The 19,748-nt window shown below is 47.3% G+C and overlaps 1 protein-coding gene across 1 annotated transcript; it reads right to left on the bottom strand.

Annotated features, from left to right (window-relative positions):
* Positions 1-12,722: 12,722 nt before the first annotated feature.
* Positions 12,723-19,509, bottom strand: T265_05694 (hypothetical protein; the record flags this gene model as incomplete). The annotated part of the gene is made up of 2 exons (XM_009170763.1): positions 12,723-13,120; positions 19,048-19,509. The coding sequence occupies 2 exons, from the start codon at positions 19,462-19,464 to the stop codon at positions 12,920-12,922; spliced, it is 618 nt and encodes a 205-aa protein (XP_009169027.1).
* Positions 19,510-19,748: the final 239 nt, after the last annotated feature.

Genomic DNA, 19,748 nt, shown 5'->3' on the forward strand with positions numbered 1-19,748 from the left:
GACTTTTCATTGTCACTAACTTTCAAATTCTCTCCAACAACGTTAACCACTCGGCTCTCTTCATGAATACTCGAGGTAACATCAGCATCAGAAACTATGCTAGATCTTTTGCACAATTTCACCATTCAGACTACCTTGACATTACAGAAATCACACTCGCGTAAGAATTCGATCGCGTGGATATTGCAGTTCGTTCCAGTGGTGGTTACACAAACATCTAGGCAACTGCTGCGAAGGTCCATCGTGCCCTCTACGCCACTCGAACCAAGCACCAGGATCGAGCTTTTACTAAGTTACCCAATCCTAGACAGCAGTGTCCATAAGTTCAGGGTTTAATCTGCTTCAAAGACTTCTAAGCCATTAGGTCGCTTGCTAGCCTTTGGGCTCCGTCAGCAACACTCCTTAATAAATGATACATTAGACGACCAAAGTCGGCATCGCTCAAGAGAGTCAGAAGCAATCATTTTCCGCAAATATAAACCCAACACAATTTAAAGTTACGCCGAAATTATACACCCGGACCCAAAGTGCAGCCACGCGGTCACCATTTATCAAATTACGGAGTGATGGATCCATAAACGACTAGAATGTCAACCAAAAACAATCCATCATACACTGGTTCCAATTCTAATTATTATAGGTAGATGACATTACGACTTGAAGCAAATACTGGATGTTACGGGTGCGCCAACAGTGTATCTAAATTGACAGCGAAACGCGCGACTGAACTAAGTAGCCACATATATGTCAACCTAGGCTTTTGACTTTACCGGATGCCAGAAGAGTTGTTCAGACGCAAGTGACTGGGATTTCGCCCTCGGACCGAAGTTACGCTGTGCCGAAAGGCACCATACAATTGTTTCAGCTTTGTTGGAAATCATCAGCAGCGCGCATCGCACAACTGTCCACTGAGATTCGAACCCGCAAACTTCCTGAGAGTCGTTGAAGACTAAACCGATAGGCCGTGAGCATGAGTGGCGCTGCATCCCACCTAAGGGCAAGTTAACTTTATTGCCATTCATTCCCAAAGCCTTCAATTGCTAGCCGGAAGGTTGAGTTCGAAGCCTCCTGGAGATCCGTGGAATACCCACTGATCCGGACGAAATGGCTGAACAGTACTACCGGACTTTTCAGCATACACTGACAAAATCTCCACTGTAATCTACAAATCTTTTCATACTACCAGCAAGTGATTGACTTTGGTATTAAGCATAATGTAAAATCCCCACTTCTTGTAGTAATCAGGTCCAAAGTGTGCGAGGAATATATTGGAATATCTGCGCAGGAATATGCGAATGCCAAAATCGCTCAAAGGTTAGCATGACCTTGAAGCGCTGGATCCAAATCACACGGAATTAACAAACCGAGTATCCTACGGGGCAAGAAATTTCTCCCTGTTGCGCCAGGCCAGGACAACGAGACAAAATAGGTGCTTTGCCTTTACAGACTGGTAACACAATGCCAACCTTTACTAAAACCCCGTAAGACGCAACAAAAGTTCAGTTAAAAATCGTGAACCAACACCCAAAACGGGAGCTCCTCACGAGTATACATGCCTCGGGAGATTTTTGTTTGTCATCACATACGAATGTCCTATGAAGCGGCCGAGTGACCCGCTCAAGGAACCTTGTGCCAGGGTATGTATCCAGTTCAACGAATTTGTGATTTCGGTCATCAAGCGCGAAAAATGCAAGAGGCAAGCTGAAACGTCACGTCAGCCGGAAGATAATGAGACTTTCATAGTAATTTTCAATCAACTGGAACGGTTCACCCACAATATTCCGAATGCGGTTCTCCGCGTCTACGCAAAGTGCTGCCTTTCATCCCAAAGTTTTGTTCCTAATAAAATACTATTAGACCAACTAGACGTTTATTCAACCAAACCATTCAGTTACTGCTCACGTCGGGTGTGCTCTATATGAATTTAAGACATGACTCTCCAACGCAGTCAAAGCCCATAGAGGCCCTGCCACACCCAAAGATCTAAAAGCACTGAAGAACCTGAGAGCTATGGACAAAACCTAAACCTGACCAGATAGGGAGGTCCTGAAATTGTTACCTTTGAAAAAAAGATTCACCAGAACACAAGAAACGGATGATCATATAAAAGGCTGTCTAAAGCGGCCAAAAAGCAAACATCACAACAGAAAGAAATGAGAAAGCCTCAGACCGACGGCCATTCCTCCCATATTTGTCCTACCCAAGATTCACAGAGCGATCCACCCATTGCGCTCTATTCTTGACGTGAGCAAATCTGTAGGAAACAGGTGAGCGACAGATTACGGGAATACCAGAGCCAGTCAGAAAGCACTTCCGCACCTTCATCCTGCGCGATACTTCTGAGATAGCTGGGAGTAAACACTCTCCATATTGGCAACAAACTAATGTGCTCACCAGACTTCACATATTTTTTTCACCGACGTTCTCTTGTTTAAAACAATCGAATATATTTGTGACTGAATTCGACAGCTCCACATCATCTTACCCATACTGTAGACGTACTGAAAGAAATACTTACGGAATGCACAGCCAATATTTATATCCTATTCAGTGGCTTCATTTACAAACAGAAATTAGCAATGGGCTCTCCACTTGGTCCCATTTTAGCCCACATCTTTGTTAGATCGAACGCACTGTTTTGGACTTTTGCCATTTTGCCGTCGAATTATTGATGATAGTTTCCCTATCCGAAATTCTTTTAATTCAACAGATGGGATCCGTAGACACATTCTGCACTGATCATTGGTGCGGAGTATAGCGGCACCCTCAGCATTCTTAATGTCCAGTCGACTGGAAGACCCCACTGTACAAAGATGAGTACACCGTAAAAAACCGACCTGGGCAACACTGAGATGACACAAAAGAAATCATGTTAGAGGCTTTTCGAACAGGATTCAGAAGACCTGTACCCACGATACCCTTGAGGCAGAAATAGTTAAAAACAGTGAGAGCCGTCATGCAGAGCAAGTAACCGAAGAAGTTCGTACACCAGGTGGGACGGAATACGTATTCCGGTGTCCCAGAAACCTGTATACTTGCAGTTACCACTATCGGCGAAAGACATATTTTTTTCACCGACGTTCTCTTGTTTAAAACAATCGAATATATTTGTGACTGAATTCGACAGCTCCACATCATCTTACCCATACTGTAGACGTACTGAAAGAAATACTTACGGAATGCACAGCCAATATTTATATCCTATTCAGTGGCTTCATTTACAAACAGAAATTAGCAATGGGCTCTCCACTTGGTCCCATTTTAGCCCACATCTTTGTTAGATCGAACGCACTGTTTTGGACTTTTGCCATTTTGCCGTCGAATTATTGATGATAGTTTCCCTATCCGAAATTCTTTTAATTCAACAGATGGGATCCGTAGACACATTCTGCACTGATCATTGGTGCGGAGTATAGCGGCACCCTCAGCATTCTTAATGTCCAGTCGACTGGAAGACCCCACTGTACAAAGATGAGTACACCGTAAAAAACCGACCTGGGCAACACTGAGATGACACAAAAGAAATCATGTTAGAGGCTTTTCGAACAGGATTCAGAAGACCTGTACCCACGATACCCTTGAGGCAGAAATAGTTAAAAACAGTGAGAGCCGTCATGCAGAGCAAGTAACCGAAGAAGTTCGTACACCAGGTGGGACGGAATACGTATTCCGGTGTCCCAGAAACCTGTATACTTGCAGTTACCACTACTCGGCGAAAGCCCTTTTGAAACTGTAACACCGCCTAACAGCCTATCTCCACAGAAAATACTACGTACTACATGTAAGGGTCAGTTACTCTGGTATCCGCCGGCTCAACAGAAACATGAGAGTTACCCGTACATGATTCTCCCACGTTAACCTATTCTTTTGTTTGCGAATGCTACTCATACGACTCAGTGCCCGTACCGGAAGACAGCTGAGCAGTCACCGTCCTTAATTGCAAATCACCTGATCGGTACTAAAAACCAAATAGACTCATCATGATCTATCGAATGTCGTCTGATCGTTCAAAGGTATGCCAGAAAGAACTCGAATCGGCAGTGATGGTCTCAATCAGGTCGGAACAACCATTACCCTGTCACCAAGAATGGCAAGTGAAGCCAGTGAAACTACCTTGCCCTCTTTGAATACAAAATGAAAAAACACTTGACGACCCTACACCCGAGCTTCAGCCAACAAGATCTCATTTATTTCACTATCAAGCTAACGGGCTATTTAGAACAGTGTTCGCTTGGTAACAATTTGTAGGAAGCATCGGTCGCAACATACGTCTTCCGATTTCCAAAGCCTTTTAACCAAATAGAAAGCAAGTACTATATAATTACACTACTGATGGCGTCTAAGTAGCTGAAAAGTAAAAAGGCGTAAGCGAAAGCACTGTGCGGGAGATCTTTCACAAGTTGGTAGCCCAAGGTATACAAATTGTTGAATGCAGCACATACTGCTAGAGGCAGAGGTGACAGCATCTCCGAGATAGGGCCACCACGGCCATCACAATGATGGCCACCTGCCCCGATTCACAATCTTACCGGAAAACCGCTCAGAAATCGGATTATCGAAGGAGCGATGGAATCGCCGCGCTAAACCGTTTGCAGCGAAAACCCAAATATCCACACTTCGCCAGGCGCTAGAACAACGCCATAAATAGAAGCTATCCACAATTCTAGTGCTCCTGCGTTTCTAAGGCATATTAGATCCTGCTGACCGATCTGTACATCTTCACACGCTTGCTCATTAACGAATTTGCAGGAAGTCTCTGAAAGTAACAAGTGTCTTCAAAATGCTCCAACATCAGATCCAAACTCACACAGACGAGATTGTCACCTTGCATAGTGCTGGGAATTTCGCCTGTGGCACAGCACCACCAGGCTCAATCGAGCACCGGATATCAGATCGAACAGTGGCACTGCTTAAATCTCGGGAAAAATATCCCACCCCGTCCCGAACATAACCTGGTAAGACGAATTATCAGACGTCAAGTGAAAGTGAGCGTGTGAGCCGACGCTGAAGTATGGCGGACACAGAAACCCTAAGAAATGGAAGAGATCCACAAGGCCAGTAACGCGCGAAGGTTATTTCAGTTGGTCCGTGCGATCGGTCACCGGAGGCCACCTGTGAGCGAAACAGTCAAGGATCCGAAAGTAGTGACCGTATTGAATAAAGAAGAACACCTCAAACGTCGAGCCGAATAATTAGAACAACAATTATCGTGGCCCTTAGCTGCTACTCATCTAAAGCCCACAGTTGACGTCAAACCCTGGACGTTTAACGTGGAGTCACCTACGGCCTCGGAAGTTTACGACTGCATATGTTCTCTGAAACGCCACCGAACTTCGGGTCCGGATAACTTCCTATCCGCATTGTTCAAAGATGATGATAAAGTGTTCAGTCAGCGCTTTTGATTTGTTTGCCTGTATTTGGGAAAAGGAGTCTGTCCCAGACAACTGGATAGAGTTGATGATGGTACCCATTTTCAAAACAGGGGCGCGTGTGACAACCACAGGAGAATAAGCTTGGTCCTGGTCGTAGCGAGACTTTTGGCGTCACTTGCGCTTCGTCACCTTACGGTGGATCGTGAGGCACTGACTCGAGAGCAGCAAGCGGCATTCCGGCCTGGTGGTGGTTGCGTTGTCCAAATCTTCACACTTCGTCAGGCGCTAGAACAACGCCATAAATATAAGCGATCCACGATTCTAGTGTTCCTGGATTTCCAAGACACATTCGATTCGGCTGACCCGTCTGTTCTTGACACGCTTGCCCACCAAGCAATGCCCGGGAAGTTTGTGAACGTAACAAGCTCTTTGTACTCTCGGAATTCCGGTCGTGTGAGGGTATACGTCAAGCTCCTTATAGGCTTCCGTACACAATGCGGTGTCCGTCAGGGATGCCCCCTCTCCATTCCCATGTAACTTTTTGGTCGATGAAATCCTGGGACGAACGCCGTAAGGTATCCGAAACCCTGGTGTCCAAACAACTTGTGACGGAAACCATGTCGATCTGGAATATGCAGACAATATCGTTCTCATCTTCGGAGAGGAGAAGGCGCAAGTGTTTTTAGATGAACTGACCAAAGTCATACCGAAGTGCTTTGTTATGCTCTTTGCACCCACAAAGTGTATGATCCTGCTCCTGGACATGCAGTCACTGAACAAGCCACTTACAATCCAGGGAGAGGTACTGGAAGATGTGGAGCGTTTTCGGAGGATCGCCCGAGTCTAGTGGGAATAACGGATAAGCAATGCCGCAGTACTTCGAATGGTATTCGGGAGAAATAGCTCACCCTCGATAGATGAACCGACCACACTACATCAGTTGCGCTGGCTTGGCCACGTGCTGCGCACGCCAGTCGGCCGACTTCCCTGAAGGGTTCCTTTTGCACGTGAAGGGGGAAATCGAGCCAGAGGCGGTCAAACAATGACTTGAGAGCGAAGTATCAAAGCCGTCACCAGCAAACTCAGCTGTGCTGGTCACTGCCGACTTACTGGATCGGGAATTCGAGACGGGCCATTCTTTCACTTTACCTATTCAACCCCGTCATTGCTACGATTATGGAGCATTCACAGTCAAGCTCTCACTCTTGCAGGGTCGAAGTGCTCCCTAGGCTTCCACTCACATAGAGTACGCAAACGATATACCTTTTGGATCTGACGCCGTAGTAATGTAAATATCAAATAATCTATAAAAGTTTTGGCATGCGCTTCACACCTACGTGTTAAGTGCAACTGGAAGACTAGGTGGGCTCGAAATCTACCCTCATGCTTGCGGAAGAGCCGCTTAAATCAGGAGACAAGTTTATTCACCTGGGCAGCTGTAACAGCCCCGGTGGTCTCACGAAATATGATATTTCTATCCAGTTCCGTTGTTTTCTCATACTAGTGTAGTGTTAGCGATGGAGTCTAGATCCTGAATGAGTGGGAGAACAAGACATAATTGAATACGAGTGATGGCGCTTTACTCGTCTAAGAACAGGCGTACATAAACTGAGGGTGAAGGCGAAGCATGGCTAATACGTAGCGGTAATGTGGACGCAGAGGGAATTCATGACATTGGGCCACGGTACACATACAGCAACGACAAATAAAGAACGGTTATCATTTCTGCTAGTGCATTTTATGAAATTCGACAAAAGAACAAAACGAGGACGGTCATTTAAGAGAATTCAGTCAAGCTGTGAAACCCCATATGAACTTGATGCTTCGATTCATGGTCCCTCGGAGTGTGATAGACCGAAAGAAAACGGAGGGGCAGCAAACAAGACTAACTCCACTGGTCCCAAGAAAGCTTCTGAACAGTGTATTGAACTCCTTAACCCGCCCAGATGCATAGGAGGCAAAGGGCATGAAGAGCTTTAACGAACCTCGATAGCGTCACCTTCTGGCGAAGAAGTACACACAACTCTTGAGCTGGAGGGAAATTGCGATTAGTGGTCGGTCACATGTGTGACGCTACCAGCCACTTGAAGTGACGTAAACATATGGCTACATGAAAATTCTTTTTGAGGCTCTCAAACTTGCTGAAAGTAGGCGTCTACAGCCGTGTTAATACAATCGTACGACATACACCCTTATAGTTGTAATTGTCGGCTCAAATGCATTTCTAAGGGTGCGACCTTCGACTGACGCCAATGCTTCAGAACTCGTCCGAATAGCGTAGTCATGGCGGAACACAAAGATTTCCCTTCACATTTGAATAACGCTGCGGGAAACACATCGGATTCAACAGCCCAATGGCGCTTTCACACGGAAGCACATTATAGCAAATCACGAACTGATTTCGGGTCTAAACTCAGATCATGGGTCGAAATGGATGCGGCAAAGAAATAACTAAACGGTTGTTGAAAACATTGGGACAGCCGACTTGGGCGCTGCGCACCAATGTTTATTGGGTTTCAAATATTATACTTGCTGAACTCATTTAGTTTAAATATCCTCATCTAATTGACACCGGGCACGTGGTTATTCCAAATGAGCCACTTCATACCATTTGTCGTGTACTCATTAGACTGACAATATCTATCCAATGGCGTTGCTTGACTGCAGACGAGGCAGTCGCTGTACGTCTCATAAACCAGGTACTGTGCTGTCAAAAACATTTCGTACGAATGCTGAGTCTGCCTTGGTCGTGTGACGCGAATCAACCGGTCAAGTCACTCAAAGTCCCCCTAGAACTGTCCCACAGCATTCAATTAGATGCGACGTGGGGGCGTAGACAACTATTCGTTCACGTCTCCACGTTTTGCATTTCAATAACCAATCTTCACTGCGTCTTTTTGCTCCCATTTTATCCATTAGATATGCACTGACCTGATGACGAGATCCCGAAAACATTAATGTTCGTCACTGTGTTCTTGTGCAGCTACAGGTCGTTTAGGTCCTGTTTTGCTGACTAGCAGAAACAGCTTCCGTACTCTGCAAACAAGACTGACCTCGAACATCTCCTGGGACTTCCGGCTTCATCACGCCTCTGTCCACATGCAGGACACGTGGTAACTATCGTCTAGTGGATCATGCAACCGATTCACACTCTGAGCTTGAGGAAATGAAGGACCTTGCATCAAAAATTGATAACGGCCTACTGAGATCCAGTGATCCCCATGTACGTACTCGGAAACACCAAGAGCATAGCTCCAGGGGTAACGTATAGTCGTGGCAACCTCTCACCCTAGTTACAGTCAATCCCTCCCGAAGAGATCCCTTGTAAGATATTGGTATGTTCCTCTAGATTGCGGCTCGCTCAACTTTTCTGAACTTGGCAGCTCAATTCTCGGAAAGCTTAATGAAAAACTGCACAATACGCGAGGATCATTTGAATAGATGTACATTCAAAAACGGTCTGCAGTCGACGACTAAACCAAACAACTGCTATCTGATTGCGGCGTGGCCATTTTTACTCCATGACTGACCAGTAGTTGCAGGGATCCAGGTAGTAACCCGCCGTTCGCTGCTTTTGAGCTCGGTACGGCGGAAAAACAACTAATGATTAGCACAAAGGTGTAAAAGACGTCCGTTACTACCATTGGCTTTTGCATCCAGATTAAGCATTTTCGATAACGCAGGGAGCAGACGGTAATTTGAGCGGACTCTGACGATATTCTAACCCCAGTTACGTTGCCTGATTCCGACCCCTAGTAGAGCGGAATAGTAAGACGAACCCTTGAACATAACTTTAATGCTCTGAACAGGCGAAGAAAAGTGGAAGACATGCGTACAGTGATAACATTCTATTCCCTGCTATGTTTATTGATTCCGACTCCTAGCACGGCGAATAGTAAGAAGACGAAAAAACCTCGGACACCACTTTATTGACTCAAACAACACGTGACCAACAAGCGCCTCAACGAAAAATGACAATGCATATATATATAAATACATGTGTTCATAGGTTCACCATGAAAATGCTGGAAGTTCGTTAGCACACACAAAGGTAGTTTCTAGGGAAACTAACATCCACAATACCAAGGCCTATTTCTGATAGACTCAAGCATCTGAACTTCACATTGGAAAATCTTGCCATTATAACAATATCTGAACGTTTCGTGGTGGACAGAGAAGTGAATAGTTTTCGATAGAGAGGACCTTTCGAAGGAGCAGAGCCACAAAGAATCAGAGATAATGGGAACGACACGCGCATTTAACATTCCGACCAGTGCGAGTTTGAAAGGAAGGAAGGAAGGAAGCGTAGCACACATGCAGTTACCTATGGTATCGGCCCGGTAATGAAGTATGAACTAGTGAATCAGCAACCAAAACAACACCAGCGCGACCCACTGAAGCAGCAACATGATGACCAAGACTCTGTAGTCGACAGTATCTGGATAGATGACGGCCTTACACTGGCGACTGCTACCTCGTCGTTAGGCATTTCAGTCAATGACGTTGGGCGGGGACGCTAATCGTCCCTTCGTCTAAGCCGTACGCGCTGAGAATATCCCGGCCCAAGTACAACCATGGAGTGAACGATTAGAAACGACCTGAAGCGTACCGGCCGTCGCGCGATGCCACCAGCCGAGTCGCCTTACTTGCTGCATAGAGCAGGACGGGTAAGTGAGAGCATGCTTTTGCTGGCGCCCCCCTTCTCTTTCGTATATAAGTGCTCTTCCCTGAGGCTTTTGCTATCTATATATTCGTAGATTCATTCCTAAGGACTGGCGGATCCACTCAGCGCCCATTCCCGTTAGCTGAAATACCTATGCCTGGCTCGACCACCACAACTACAGGCACTCTGAAGCCACTCTTCGAACCTGGACGCCCAGTTCATGCGGCAGTCTTTAGCATTCGCACTTCGGACGACAGACGGCTCTCGCTTTCAGTTGATATGTGCTGCCTTTCAAGTGAGGATTGAAGACCGAAGTACAATTGTTGAACTGACCCCTCCATCGGCTTCTTCTTGCTTCCAGAATAGGCAGTGTTTCGCGCCATCGAGCTGAAGGTTCTTGTTCATTCCCGTTTCAGCTTTTCAGCTCACGAACCATGCACCGAAATCCGGTGCTTTCAGCTTGTTCAGTTTTGTTCACTGAAGATAAAGAGAATAAGGGAATAGTAGCCACGTGTTGGAAGCAATGGCCTAATCAGGTATGGGTCGTCTATGCTATGTTGAGAAATCTGTGGCGACAGGGCAGCATATTCCTGAATCCCATGAGTAGTGTGCGTCCGGCTACAGTACAGGTTTTGCTGAGATGTGGCCTCAACGAACAACGAAGCTGAGGCATATTCAGCTCTTTGACAACCAATCTCATGCACATAGCTGGTGTAGGCCCTGGTCTATGGTACGCAAAAGTACAGCTGGGAAACAAGTTTGGTTATGCAACACTCTATCACGCACTGAAAGCTGCGATGACCAGACATTGTATTGTGGGCGCCGAACCAACGTTTACCAGTGTTTCCGTGCCCATTTTAGGGTGGCGCTGACCTTTGACCTGGTGAAGGTGAAGAGAGATTACGGAAGGCTGGGTGCTGCCGAAGCGATTAGCCTTCTAGGGGTTGATCGAGCCCTACCGTGCATTGTTGGGAACGGCAACGGAGCATGTGTTGCCCAAACTCCAGTCGAAATCGGGCTCGATGTTGCGCTTATTCCGATCAAAAAGTCAAGCTAGGAGCTCCTTGAGATCCGGTACTGTCTCCCACCAGTTCCTCAGCTGCTTACAAATACAAATCGTGCACCTGTAATGGTCCTCTGGTGCCTACCTGCCATGCCACCGAAGGGAGCTCGAGCCCTACCGTGCATTGTTGGGAACGGCAACGGAGCATGTGTTGCCCAAACTCCAGTCGAAATCGGGCTCGATGTTGCGCTTATTCCGATCAAAAAGTCAAGCTAGGAGCTCCTTGAGATCCGGTACTGTCTCCCACCAGTTCCTCAGCTGCTTACAAATACAAATCGTGCACCTGTAATGGTCCTCTGGTGCCTACCTGCCATGCCACTCGAAGGGAGCACGAGGGCTGAGATACCGCTGCGTTATCCAACGCTGGCAGAAGCAGTCGAGATGCCAAGGTTTTGTTTCCGTTATATACCGATTATTTTAACACCGACATTTCCAAAGGAAGCTCTTCCCTCACAGACTTATCGCCAACCCCGCCTCATTCTAAGTGCACGTGGAGCATCAACACAGTGAACATAGTCTTTTTTGCTGGTATTCGCCACTTTCAATTCCACCCGCCATTTCATGCCCCACCCGGATTCATGCTTTTCACACCGCTCACCTTTCAATTGTTCCCCTCGTGGTCAGTCATTTTCAGACAACCCCTTACATGGATGTACCCTGATGTCCGAAAACGTTCCACCTTAGGATGACTGTTGCCTCACCCCATTCAGCAGAGCTGCGCTGCTCTTCACATCTGCACCATTGACCTCCAACTCAACCCCACCGTCGAGACGCCGCCGTCCTTCCACAGAGACACGGGATTATGGGGACACCAGAGCAAGCAGTTACCTTTCCAACCAGTCATGATAGTAGGTAACGTTTTTTGTGCCTCCTAAATGTATTCCTCGAGTCGCCCCTTAGTTCTCCCTTAGCCCGTAATCAATTGCGCGCGCAGTGCAGAGTAAACGATGCGAGCATAGTGACGAACTGCACCGCAACTATAAATGTTAATTTCCAGGAATCTTAAAAACAATGCGGCTGCTTAAAAATAGTAGACCACATGGAAACGGAAGAACAGCTGAAACATATTGCGTGAGTATTCATGGTGCAGCGTCCTACCGAGTAGTTCAGTAACCATCTTACTCGGTTACAACAATGGCTACATGCATCCACAGGAGGAAACTCAAGCATCCTTAAATCAACATGCGGTGTCACCATCTGCATCAGTTTTGTCGTATCGCACCCGATACCACACGCACCTACCAGGAGTGAAACAGCAGCAGGTGAGATCACCTAGGCGAAAACGATAAGTATTTGAAACACCAGGGAGGGGACCCATGCCGGAACCAGAGGCACAAAAGGCTAATTAATCATAGTCATATCCTAAATGGTCTGTTTAATCGTTTGAAAAGCTAACCTGGTGCCAAAGGAATGAAGACCTGTCTCGCTATAGAGGAGCTCAGGTAGCATAGATGAGCATATACGGTTTCCAGTTTCAACCCTCATGAATCTTTGGAAGTGGCGTCACGATTATGCTACGATCGGCATATGAGCACACACCGTACAGCGACTCCCACCTCCTTAGCATCCCGAAGACTTACGCAATCAAAAGCAACAAGCTCAGATGAAAACCTAAAGTCACCAAATTTGATAGACCAGTGGAACGTACATCTTTAACAGCTGAGTAACTATGCGGCTTCCATCCATACCTCCAAACAATATCACGTCTCTCTTCAGTTTACAACCAAAAATCTGGGATAAACGACCTTACCGGCATTAACCGATTGCACAAAAAACAGGAGCCAATCGAATACATTTATACAAGATAATGGGGCAACCGAATTATTCTGCAGCGGCTGCAGCTTGGCGAGCGCGTAGACGTTTGCCATAAAGGCGAGCGTTCGCACGATGCTGGCGGATAGCATGGAATGCGCTGTACTTTAGCTCCCGCGTCGTGGGTTTGTGGGCCTTGACGTTCTTTGCGCGTTGAGTAATTGGCAAAACGGGACCCTGGCGCTGTGTCGCCTTCTTGACTTCGTCCGCCTGTGAAATAAAAGCGTAAAGACAACGGAATCAACTAAATTCCATGATAGTGATAAAAAAAATGAGTAACCGTGTGAGGAGGAAAACCATTCGCCGCGAAGTCGTTTATCGGTAAACACCAACCAAACGATTGCAAACCATTAGACAGGTCAGTAAACATCTAATACGCACCTTATTTTAAAAAACAGCATCCTCACGCGTCTTGTTGAATTTTCGTGGATATTCAACGACTACCACGCAATTGGGAACGAACGCTTCAAAGCAGTTCCACAGTTCCGTAAAAAACCTCACCTTACATTAGACGCGAAGAGTTATGAGAAAAACACGCCACACTTGCCTGTCTCATCAGTAGTATCCGCCGTCACATCCGCAGTGTGCATCGGAAGACAACGTTATGCATCTGTATTCACCGACGAGCTTGAAAAGTGCACAAAAGCAAGAGTCAGACTGCCTCTTCTCCTTTGCCGAACCAGTTTTCAGGCCAAAACGCCCAGAACCGTATGCAGCCTTACGTATCGTTGACCAAGAACTGGACCGACAACAGGAGGCTGGTGTTCCCGAACCGACCAACTACTCTGCTTGGGCCGCACCTATCGAGTTGGTGAAGAAGGCTAATGGAACCATCCGGTTGTGTGCAGATTTGTCCACTGATCTCAACGCTGCACTGGATACCCATCAATATCCTCTGCCTCTTCCAGACGATTTGTTCGCGAAACTGAATGGGGGTAAATGCTTCGCGAACATTGACATAACCGATGAGTACCTCCAGGTTTAAGCTGCGGAAGAATCCCGACAGCTTCTCACGGTCTGTTCCAGTATACTCGACTGCCACTCATCAAAACAGCGCCAGTCATATTTAAACGGATCATGGATACGATGCTGAAGGATGCCCTCTGCGTTGCTGCCTATTCGCCACGAACTGTGACAACGCTTTGATTACGTGCTTGGTTGCATTCAAGAGTATGGCTTCAGAGTGCACCCAGAAAAACGCACGCACCTTTTCCATGCGGTCGATGAAGTGCCTTGATACCTTCTGTACCTTTGTACTGATTAACAAGTACTCCTCGGTTGTGCTGAATCCAGATGCCATTATCAGGTGTCTTTCCACCGATGAACGACCATGAAATCGGAGTGATCACGGCAGTAGCAAGCAATTACGAGGCTCCACATTCCACTGTCAACCATTAGTGGGACAAGATAAGGATCGCAATGCGCACGAAACCAGCCGATAAAATTATATATGGAGATCAGAACCATCAATATTGTCACATGAAGAACGTTGCATCCTTTCCGATGAGGGGCGTGATTCGACCAGAGGGGATGTTAGGGCACCACCTCAAGCAAAATGTGTGGTGAAATCCGACGGCTCTGGAGAAAAAAGCTTATCCAGTTGGCAATACCCGGAAACCTTCTTTACCCGGTCATTCAGCTGTAACACCGTCATGACTAATTAGACCATACCTTTGCATATACCATTAACTCGTAATACCCACTTCATATATTAGACGATTAAAGCGTACATTACATCCTCCTATTCTAATCTCGACCTGGAACTACTCGACTATCGCAACAGACCCTTTTGGTGCCTAACTCCCACACCACCTGGCATACGAAACGGGACTGAGTGTCACTGAGGAAATCGAGGACCATAATAAAAATTGAATATGCATCATTATCATCGGCAGTATGATATCAGCGTTCAACAATGATGCTTCGCTGCCGTACAACCATGAAAGCCTTATTGTGAAGGTGGACGGGAAGTGGACTCTGCTTGCTTAGTACAATCATTCCGAGGTGCTTACACCTCCAGACATTCACTCAGGCAATCTGGATAGAAACTGACAACAAGAACGCCACTGACATCGGTTGGCAGCTACATCTTGCAGTGTCTCCAACCAGGCGCATTGAGGATAACGCGGTCCGCATCCTGGAAGCACCCAAGCGCTTCGGAATCTCTTTCATACCCCTCTGCCAGGTCAAGGGTTGGTCACCTCTGCTTCCGCCACTCCGAACTGGACATGGAAACAGCACTCTCTTAATCAAACGATTGTTCGGCATACGCAACACATGTCCCAACCAACACAGCTTCTGGTGCTGAACACATTCTTTAATAGAAGTACCCGTTTCACAACCGACAACTCTTTGCACTTGCCTCGTTACGGATACACGGACTCCGACCCATACGAGCTAGGGTTCTGTCGAACGCCTGAGGACGTTTCAGTTTCGCTGCTGGAACAGGCCAAGTCTCACAGCCACACAAAAAACAGCCTGAACTTGCTAAACACGTCCTTTGGAATTCAGTAGTACACCACTTTGACGCCTGTGTCTCAAATTAACAAACGCCATCGGAGCCTTGCAGATTTGTGCGTTGACCTCATCTGTCATACTGAAATCAGAACTAATACAACTTCCAAGGTACGAAAACCCTCCACATCTTCCAGTACCTCTCCCTGGATTGTAAGTGGCTTGTTCAGTGACTGCATGTCCAGGAGCAGGATCATACACTTTGTGGGTGCAAAGAGCATAACAAAGCACTTCGGTATGACTTTGGTCAGTTCATCTAAAAACACTTGCGCCTTCTCCTCTCCGAAGATGAGAACGATATTGTCTGCATATTCCAGATCGACATGGTTTCCGTCACAAGTTGTTTGGACACCAGGGTTTCGGATACCTTACGGCGTTCGTCCCAGGATTTCATCGACCAAAAAGTTACATGGGAATGGAGAGGGGGCATCCCTGACGGACACCGCATTGTGTACGGAAGCCTATAAGGAGCTTGACGTATACCCTCACACGACCGGAATTCCGAGAGTACAAAGAGCTTGTTACGTTCACAAACTTCCCGGGCATTGCTTGGTGGGCAAGCGTGTCAAGAACAGACGGGTCAGCCGAATCGAATGTGTCTTGGAAATCCAGGAACACTAGAATCGTGGATCGCTTATATTTATGGCGTTGTTCTAGCGCCTGACGAAGTGTGAAGATTTGGACAACGCAACCACCACCAGGCCGGAATGCCGCTTGCTGCTCTCGAGTCAGTGCCTCACGATCCACCGTAAGGTGACGAAGCGCAAGTGACGCCAAAAGTCTCGCTACGACCAGGACCAAGCTTATTCTCCTGTGGTTGTCACACGCGCCCCTGTTTTGAAAATGGGTACCATCATCAACTCTATCCAGTTGTCTGGGACAGACTCCTTTTCCCAAATACAGGCAAACAAATCAAAAGCGCTGACTGAACACTTTATCATCATCTTTGAACAATGCGGATAGGAAGTTATCCGGACCCGAAGTTCGGTGGCGTTTCAGAGAACATATGCAGTCGTAAACTTCCGAGGCCGTAGGTGACTCCACGTTAAACGTCCAGGGTTTGACGTCAACTGTGGGCTTTAGATGAGTAGCAGCTAAGGGCCACGATAATTGTTGTTCTAATTATTCGGCTCGACGTTTGAGGTGTTCTTCTTTATTCAATACGGTCACTACTTTCGGATCCTTGACTGTTTCGCTCACAGGTGGCCTCCGGTGACCGATCGCACGGACCAACTGAAATAACCTTCGCGCGTTACTGGCCTTGTGGATCTCTTCCATTTCTTAGGGTTTCTGTGTCCGCCATACTTCAGCGTCGGCTCACACGCTCACTTTCACTTGACGTCTGATAATTCGTCTTACCAGGTTATGTTCGGGACGGGGTGGGATATTTTTCCCGAGATTTAAGCAGTGCCACTGTTCGATCTGATATCCGGTGCTCGATTGAGCCTGGTGGTGCTGTGCCACAGGCGAAATTCCCAGCACTATGCAAGGTGACAATCTCGTCTGTGTGAGTTTGGATCTGATGGGGGAGGGCTTTGAAGATTCTAGATGATTGTTGTTAAATTCGTCTAACAGGCGGATTTGCCAGTCTCTCAGTTGCCAAGCGATTTGTCCGCACCTTACGCGGCCCAGGAAGACATAGGAAGAAGCGACTCTGGAAGAGTGCGCGGTCGGCATCTACCAATGTGTTCAAAAACGACCGGCAGTCAGTTATTGAGCCGCGCCATCGATAACTGATGGTAGCGTGATCGATGAGTCTGTGATCGGCAGGCCGTTGGAGGACACCATGTGGTCAGACGACTTCGGCCATTTCGGAAGTTAGCACTGCATCAAAAGTGCGATCAGCACACAGCTGGAGCAATCGTTCCCCATTGTCCGTAAGTACCGCGTCCAATCCGTGTCGACCTCCCGAGTCTCAGATACACCACGTCTGCTCACTTGTGCGGTTAGCCCAACCACCGTGCTTGCATCATATATTCTTGTTACTAAGACACAGCACCCATCAATGCCAAGCGAGTCCAGTGTGAGAGCAAGAGCAGTTTATTGTCCTGTTTGCTTCAGATTGCGCACATTAAAGGCGGCCAGATAGACCGGGTATCAAGGCTTAAAGATAGATTTGGAGATATCTGAGGATGTCAGCGCCAAGTGACCAGCAGATGTTGTAAGACGAACGGAGTCCCAAGAGCTTGGCCTACAAGGAGAGTTATTAATGGGGTGGACGGAGAACAAAAAGCATGTGAGAGGAAGAATCGAGGCGTCAGGAGTAGCCTGGTTACGCTTACCCGCCTTGCTATGTGCAGCAGGGTGACCCGGCTGATAGCACTACGCGACGGCCGATGTGGCATGAGAGTATTGTTGGTGCCACAGTTGTGGGCTGGAAGTCAGGGCGCCCACACCCCGACAGGAGGACGATTAGGGTCCTCAACCAAAGCCTTTGGCTCCAAAGCCTAACTGCAACGTAGCGGTGTTTGGCGGGAAATGCAAATCCACTACCATTTCTAGGGAACAAGTCGCCACATTTTCCAATCCCCAAGAGAGTGTTTATCGGACCTCTAACCATTGACCAACCTGGCATGAGAGACTCAGTGAGTGTCCCGGGAACACCTCCCAGAATGGGCCAATGGGTCCCCGAGGTGCTCAAACCGTCACATCACCGTAAGGCCCACTCTCTTAGTGACGGCAGTCCAGTTGCCCCTCGCATCGGTTGACCCGCTCAATTCAGACTGCAATGTAGTTCTGAAGCACTATTGTGCATTGCTGCACTGAAATGCAGAACCAGAGGAGCTCCCATAGGTGAACTTGTCCTTTATTCGGTCAGGTCCAGACCAACTCGGGAACAATAAAGGACTTCAGCGAAATCGGGGTCAATCAATGCAAATGGAGCGACCGTAGCAATCATGCAGATATAAACCCTACCCGTTGTAACATGGCTACCAGCCCCATTGTATCTGTGACGTCTGACCTTAACACGCCAGTACGAAGGCATCAGGCGGGAATTCGATCACGCAGGGAGTACACTAGCCACCCAGCTATATTAGGTCAAGTGGATGAGCAGCGTGAACCAAACCGCCGATATACTATGGTGCTTTCATTGACTTGATCAAGGGACGCTGAGTTCATATCTTCACGTCATCCACTTCAATAACCCGGGCTTGAAGTAAGCTACCATAAAGCATCCATACAGCTAGCTTAGTTCTTCATGATTATTCCTTCCTTCATTCTGACATCACAAAGTGCACTTCTCAACCGATTACGAATTTAAGTAGCAAAATTCCATGGGGAATAGCGGGTACGATATCAAGCGTCCACAATAACTATTCTGAATAAACTATACGAAGTGGTCCACTTCCGTGATGCAATATACTTTAGGACCAAGCGGGAAGCCCAATTACGTTGACCATTTTCGCCACTGCATATTTATAGGAATCGGTGCAGGCATGAACAAAATACGGGTATCATTCGCTAATCCGTATCCCCTGTGGCATGAGAACCGAATGGTATTGAATTTAAAAAAACCATCTCTACAGAAAACCTACAGCAGTCCTAATCTTTGGCTTTGTAAACGTGGCCTGTAAGATTCACACAAAGCGAAGGATATACATTACAAGGTCAAGGAGCCTTACCTTGGCCTCCAAGGGTTGAAGCTTGGCAGGATTCTTCGGGAATAAGATGAGCCGCGCCTTGTAAGCCTTGAGACGGGCAACATTTCGCTGCAACCCTTCAACCGAAACGTTCCGTCGCCTGTGGTCGACAGATATCCCAACTGTGCGAGCAAATTTGGGAGTGAACCCAGCAGCCCGAACCTCCTGTAAGGAAAATCCACGCCCTGCTCGGACCTTCATGTTATAGCGCAATGTTGGGCAATTCACAATAGGCCGCAACGGACCTGAGGCTGGACGCGGAGCTATCTTCCGCGCCTTTGCTTTACGGGCAGCCCGGCGCCTTTCTTTGCGGGCGGGTTGATTGAACCATGTTTTTACCATCGACTGCCAGTGTTTTCTGAAGTGGTTACTGTGAAGGACATCATTTCCGTGGGGCATGTTGACGGAGCGGAAGAAACGACGGGCACGCGCCTGACGTGAGAAGTGGTCAGCTAAAACAAAGTGGATCGGATGGTCTGATAGTAGCCTGTTCTCTTCCTGAAACCGAAAGTGCAGAACATAAATTTGAAATCATAAAGCTTCAGCTTTTTGTCTTATTTTGACGCTTTATTCAGCAATGGAGCTCTAGCCACAACGCGTCAGCGCAATCAGTATTCGCACAATGGAATGAATTTTCAACAGCCGCGATGTGTCCGCCGATGGATTAGAGCAATAAGACAATT

Source organism: Opisthorchis viverrini (assembly GCF_000715545.1).
Source record: "Opisthorchis viverrini unplaced genomic scaffold opera_v5_108, whole genome shotgun sequence".
Classification (NCBI taxonomy): domain Eukaryota; kingdom Metazoa; phylum Platyhelminthes; class Trematoda; order Opisthorchiida; family Opisthorchiidae; genus Opisthorchis; species Opisthorchis viverrini.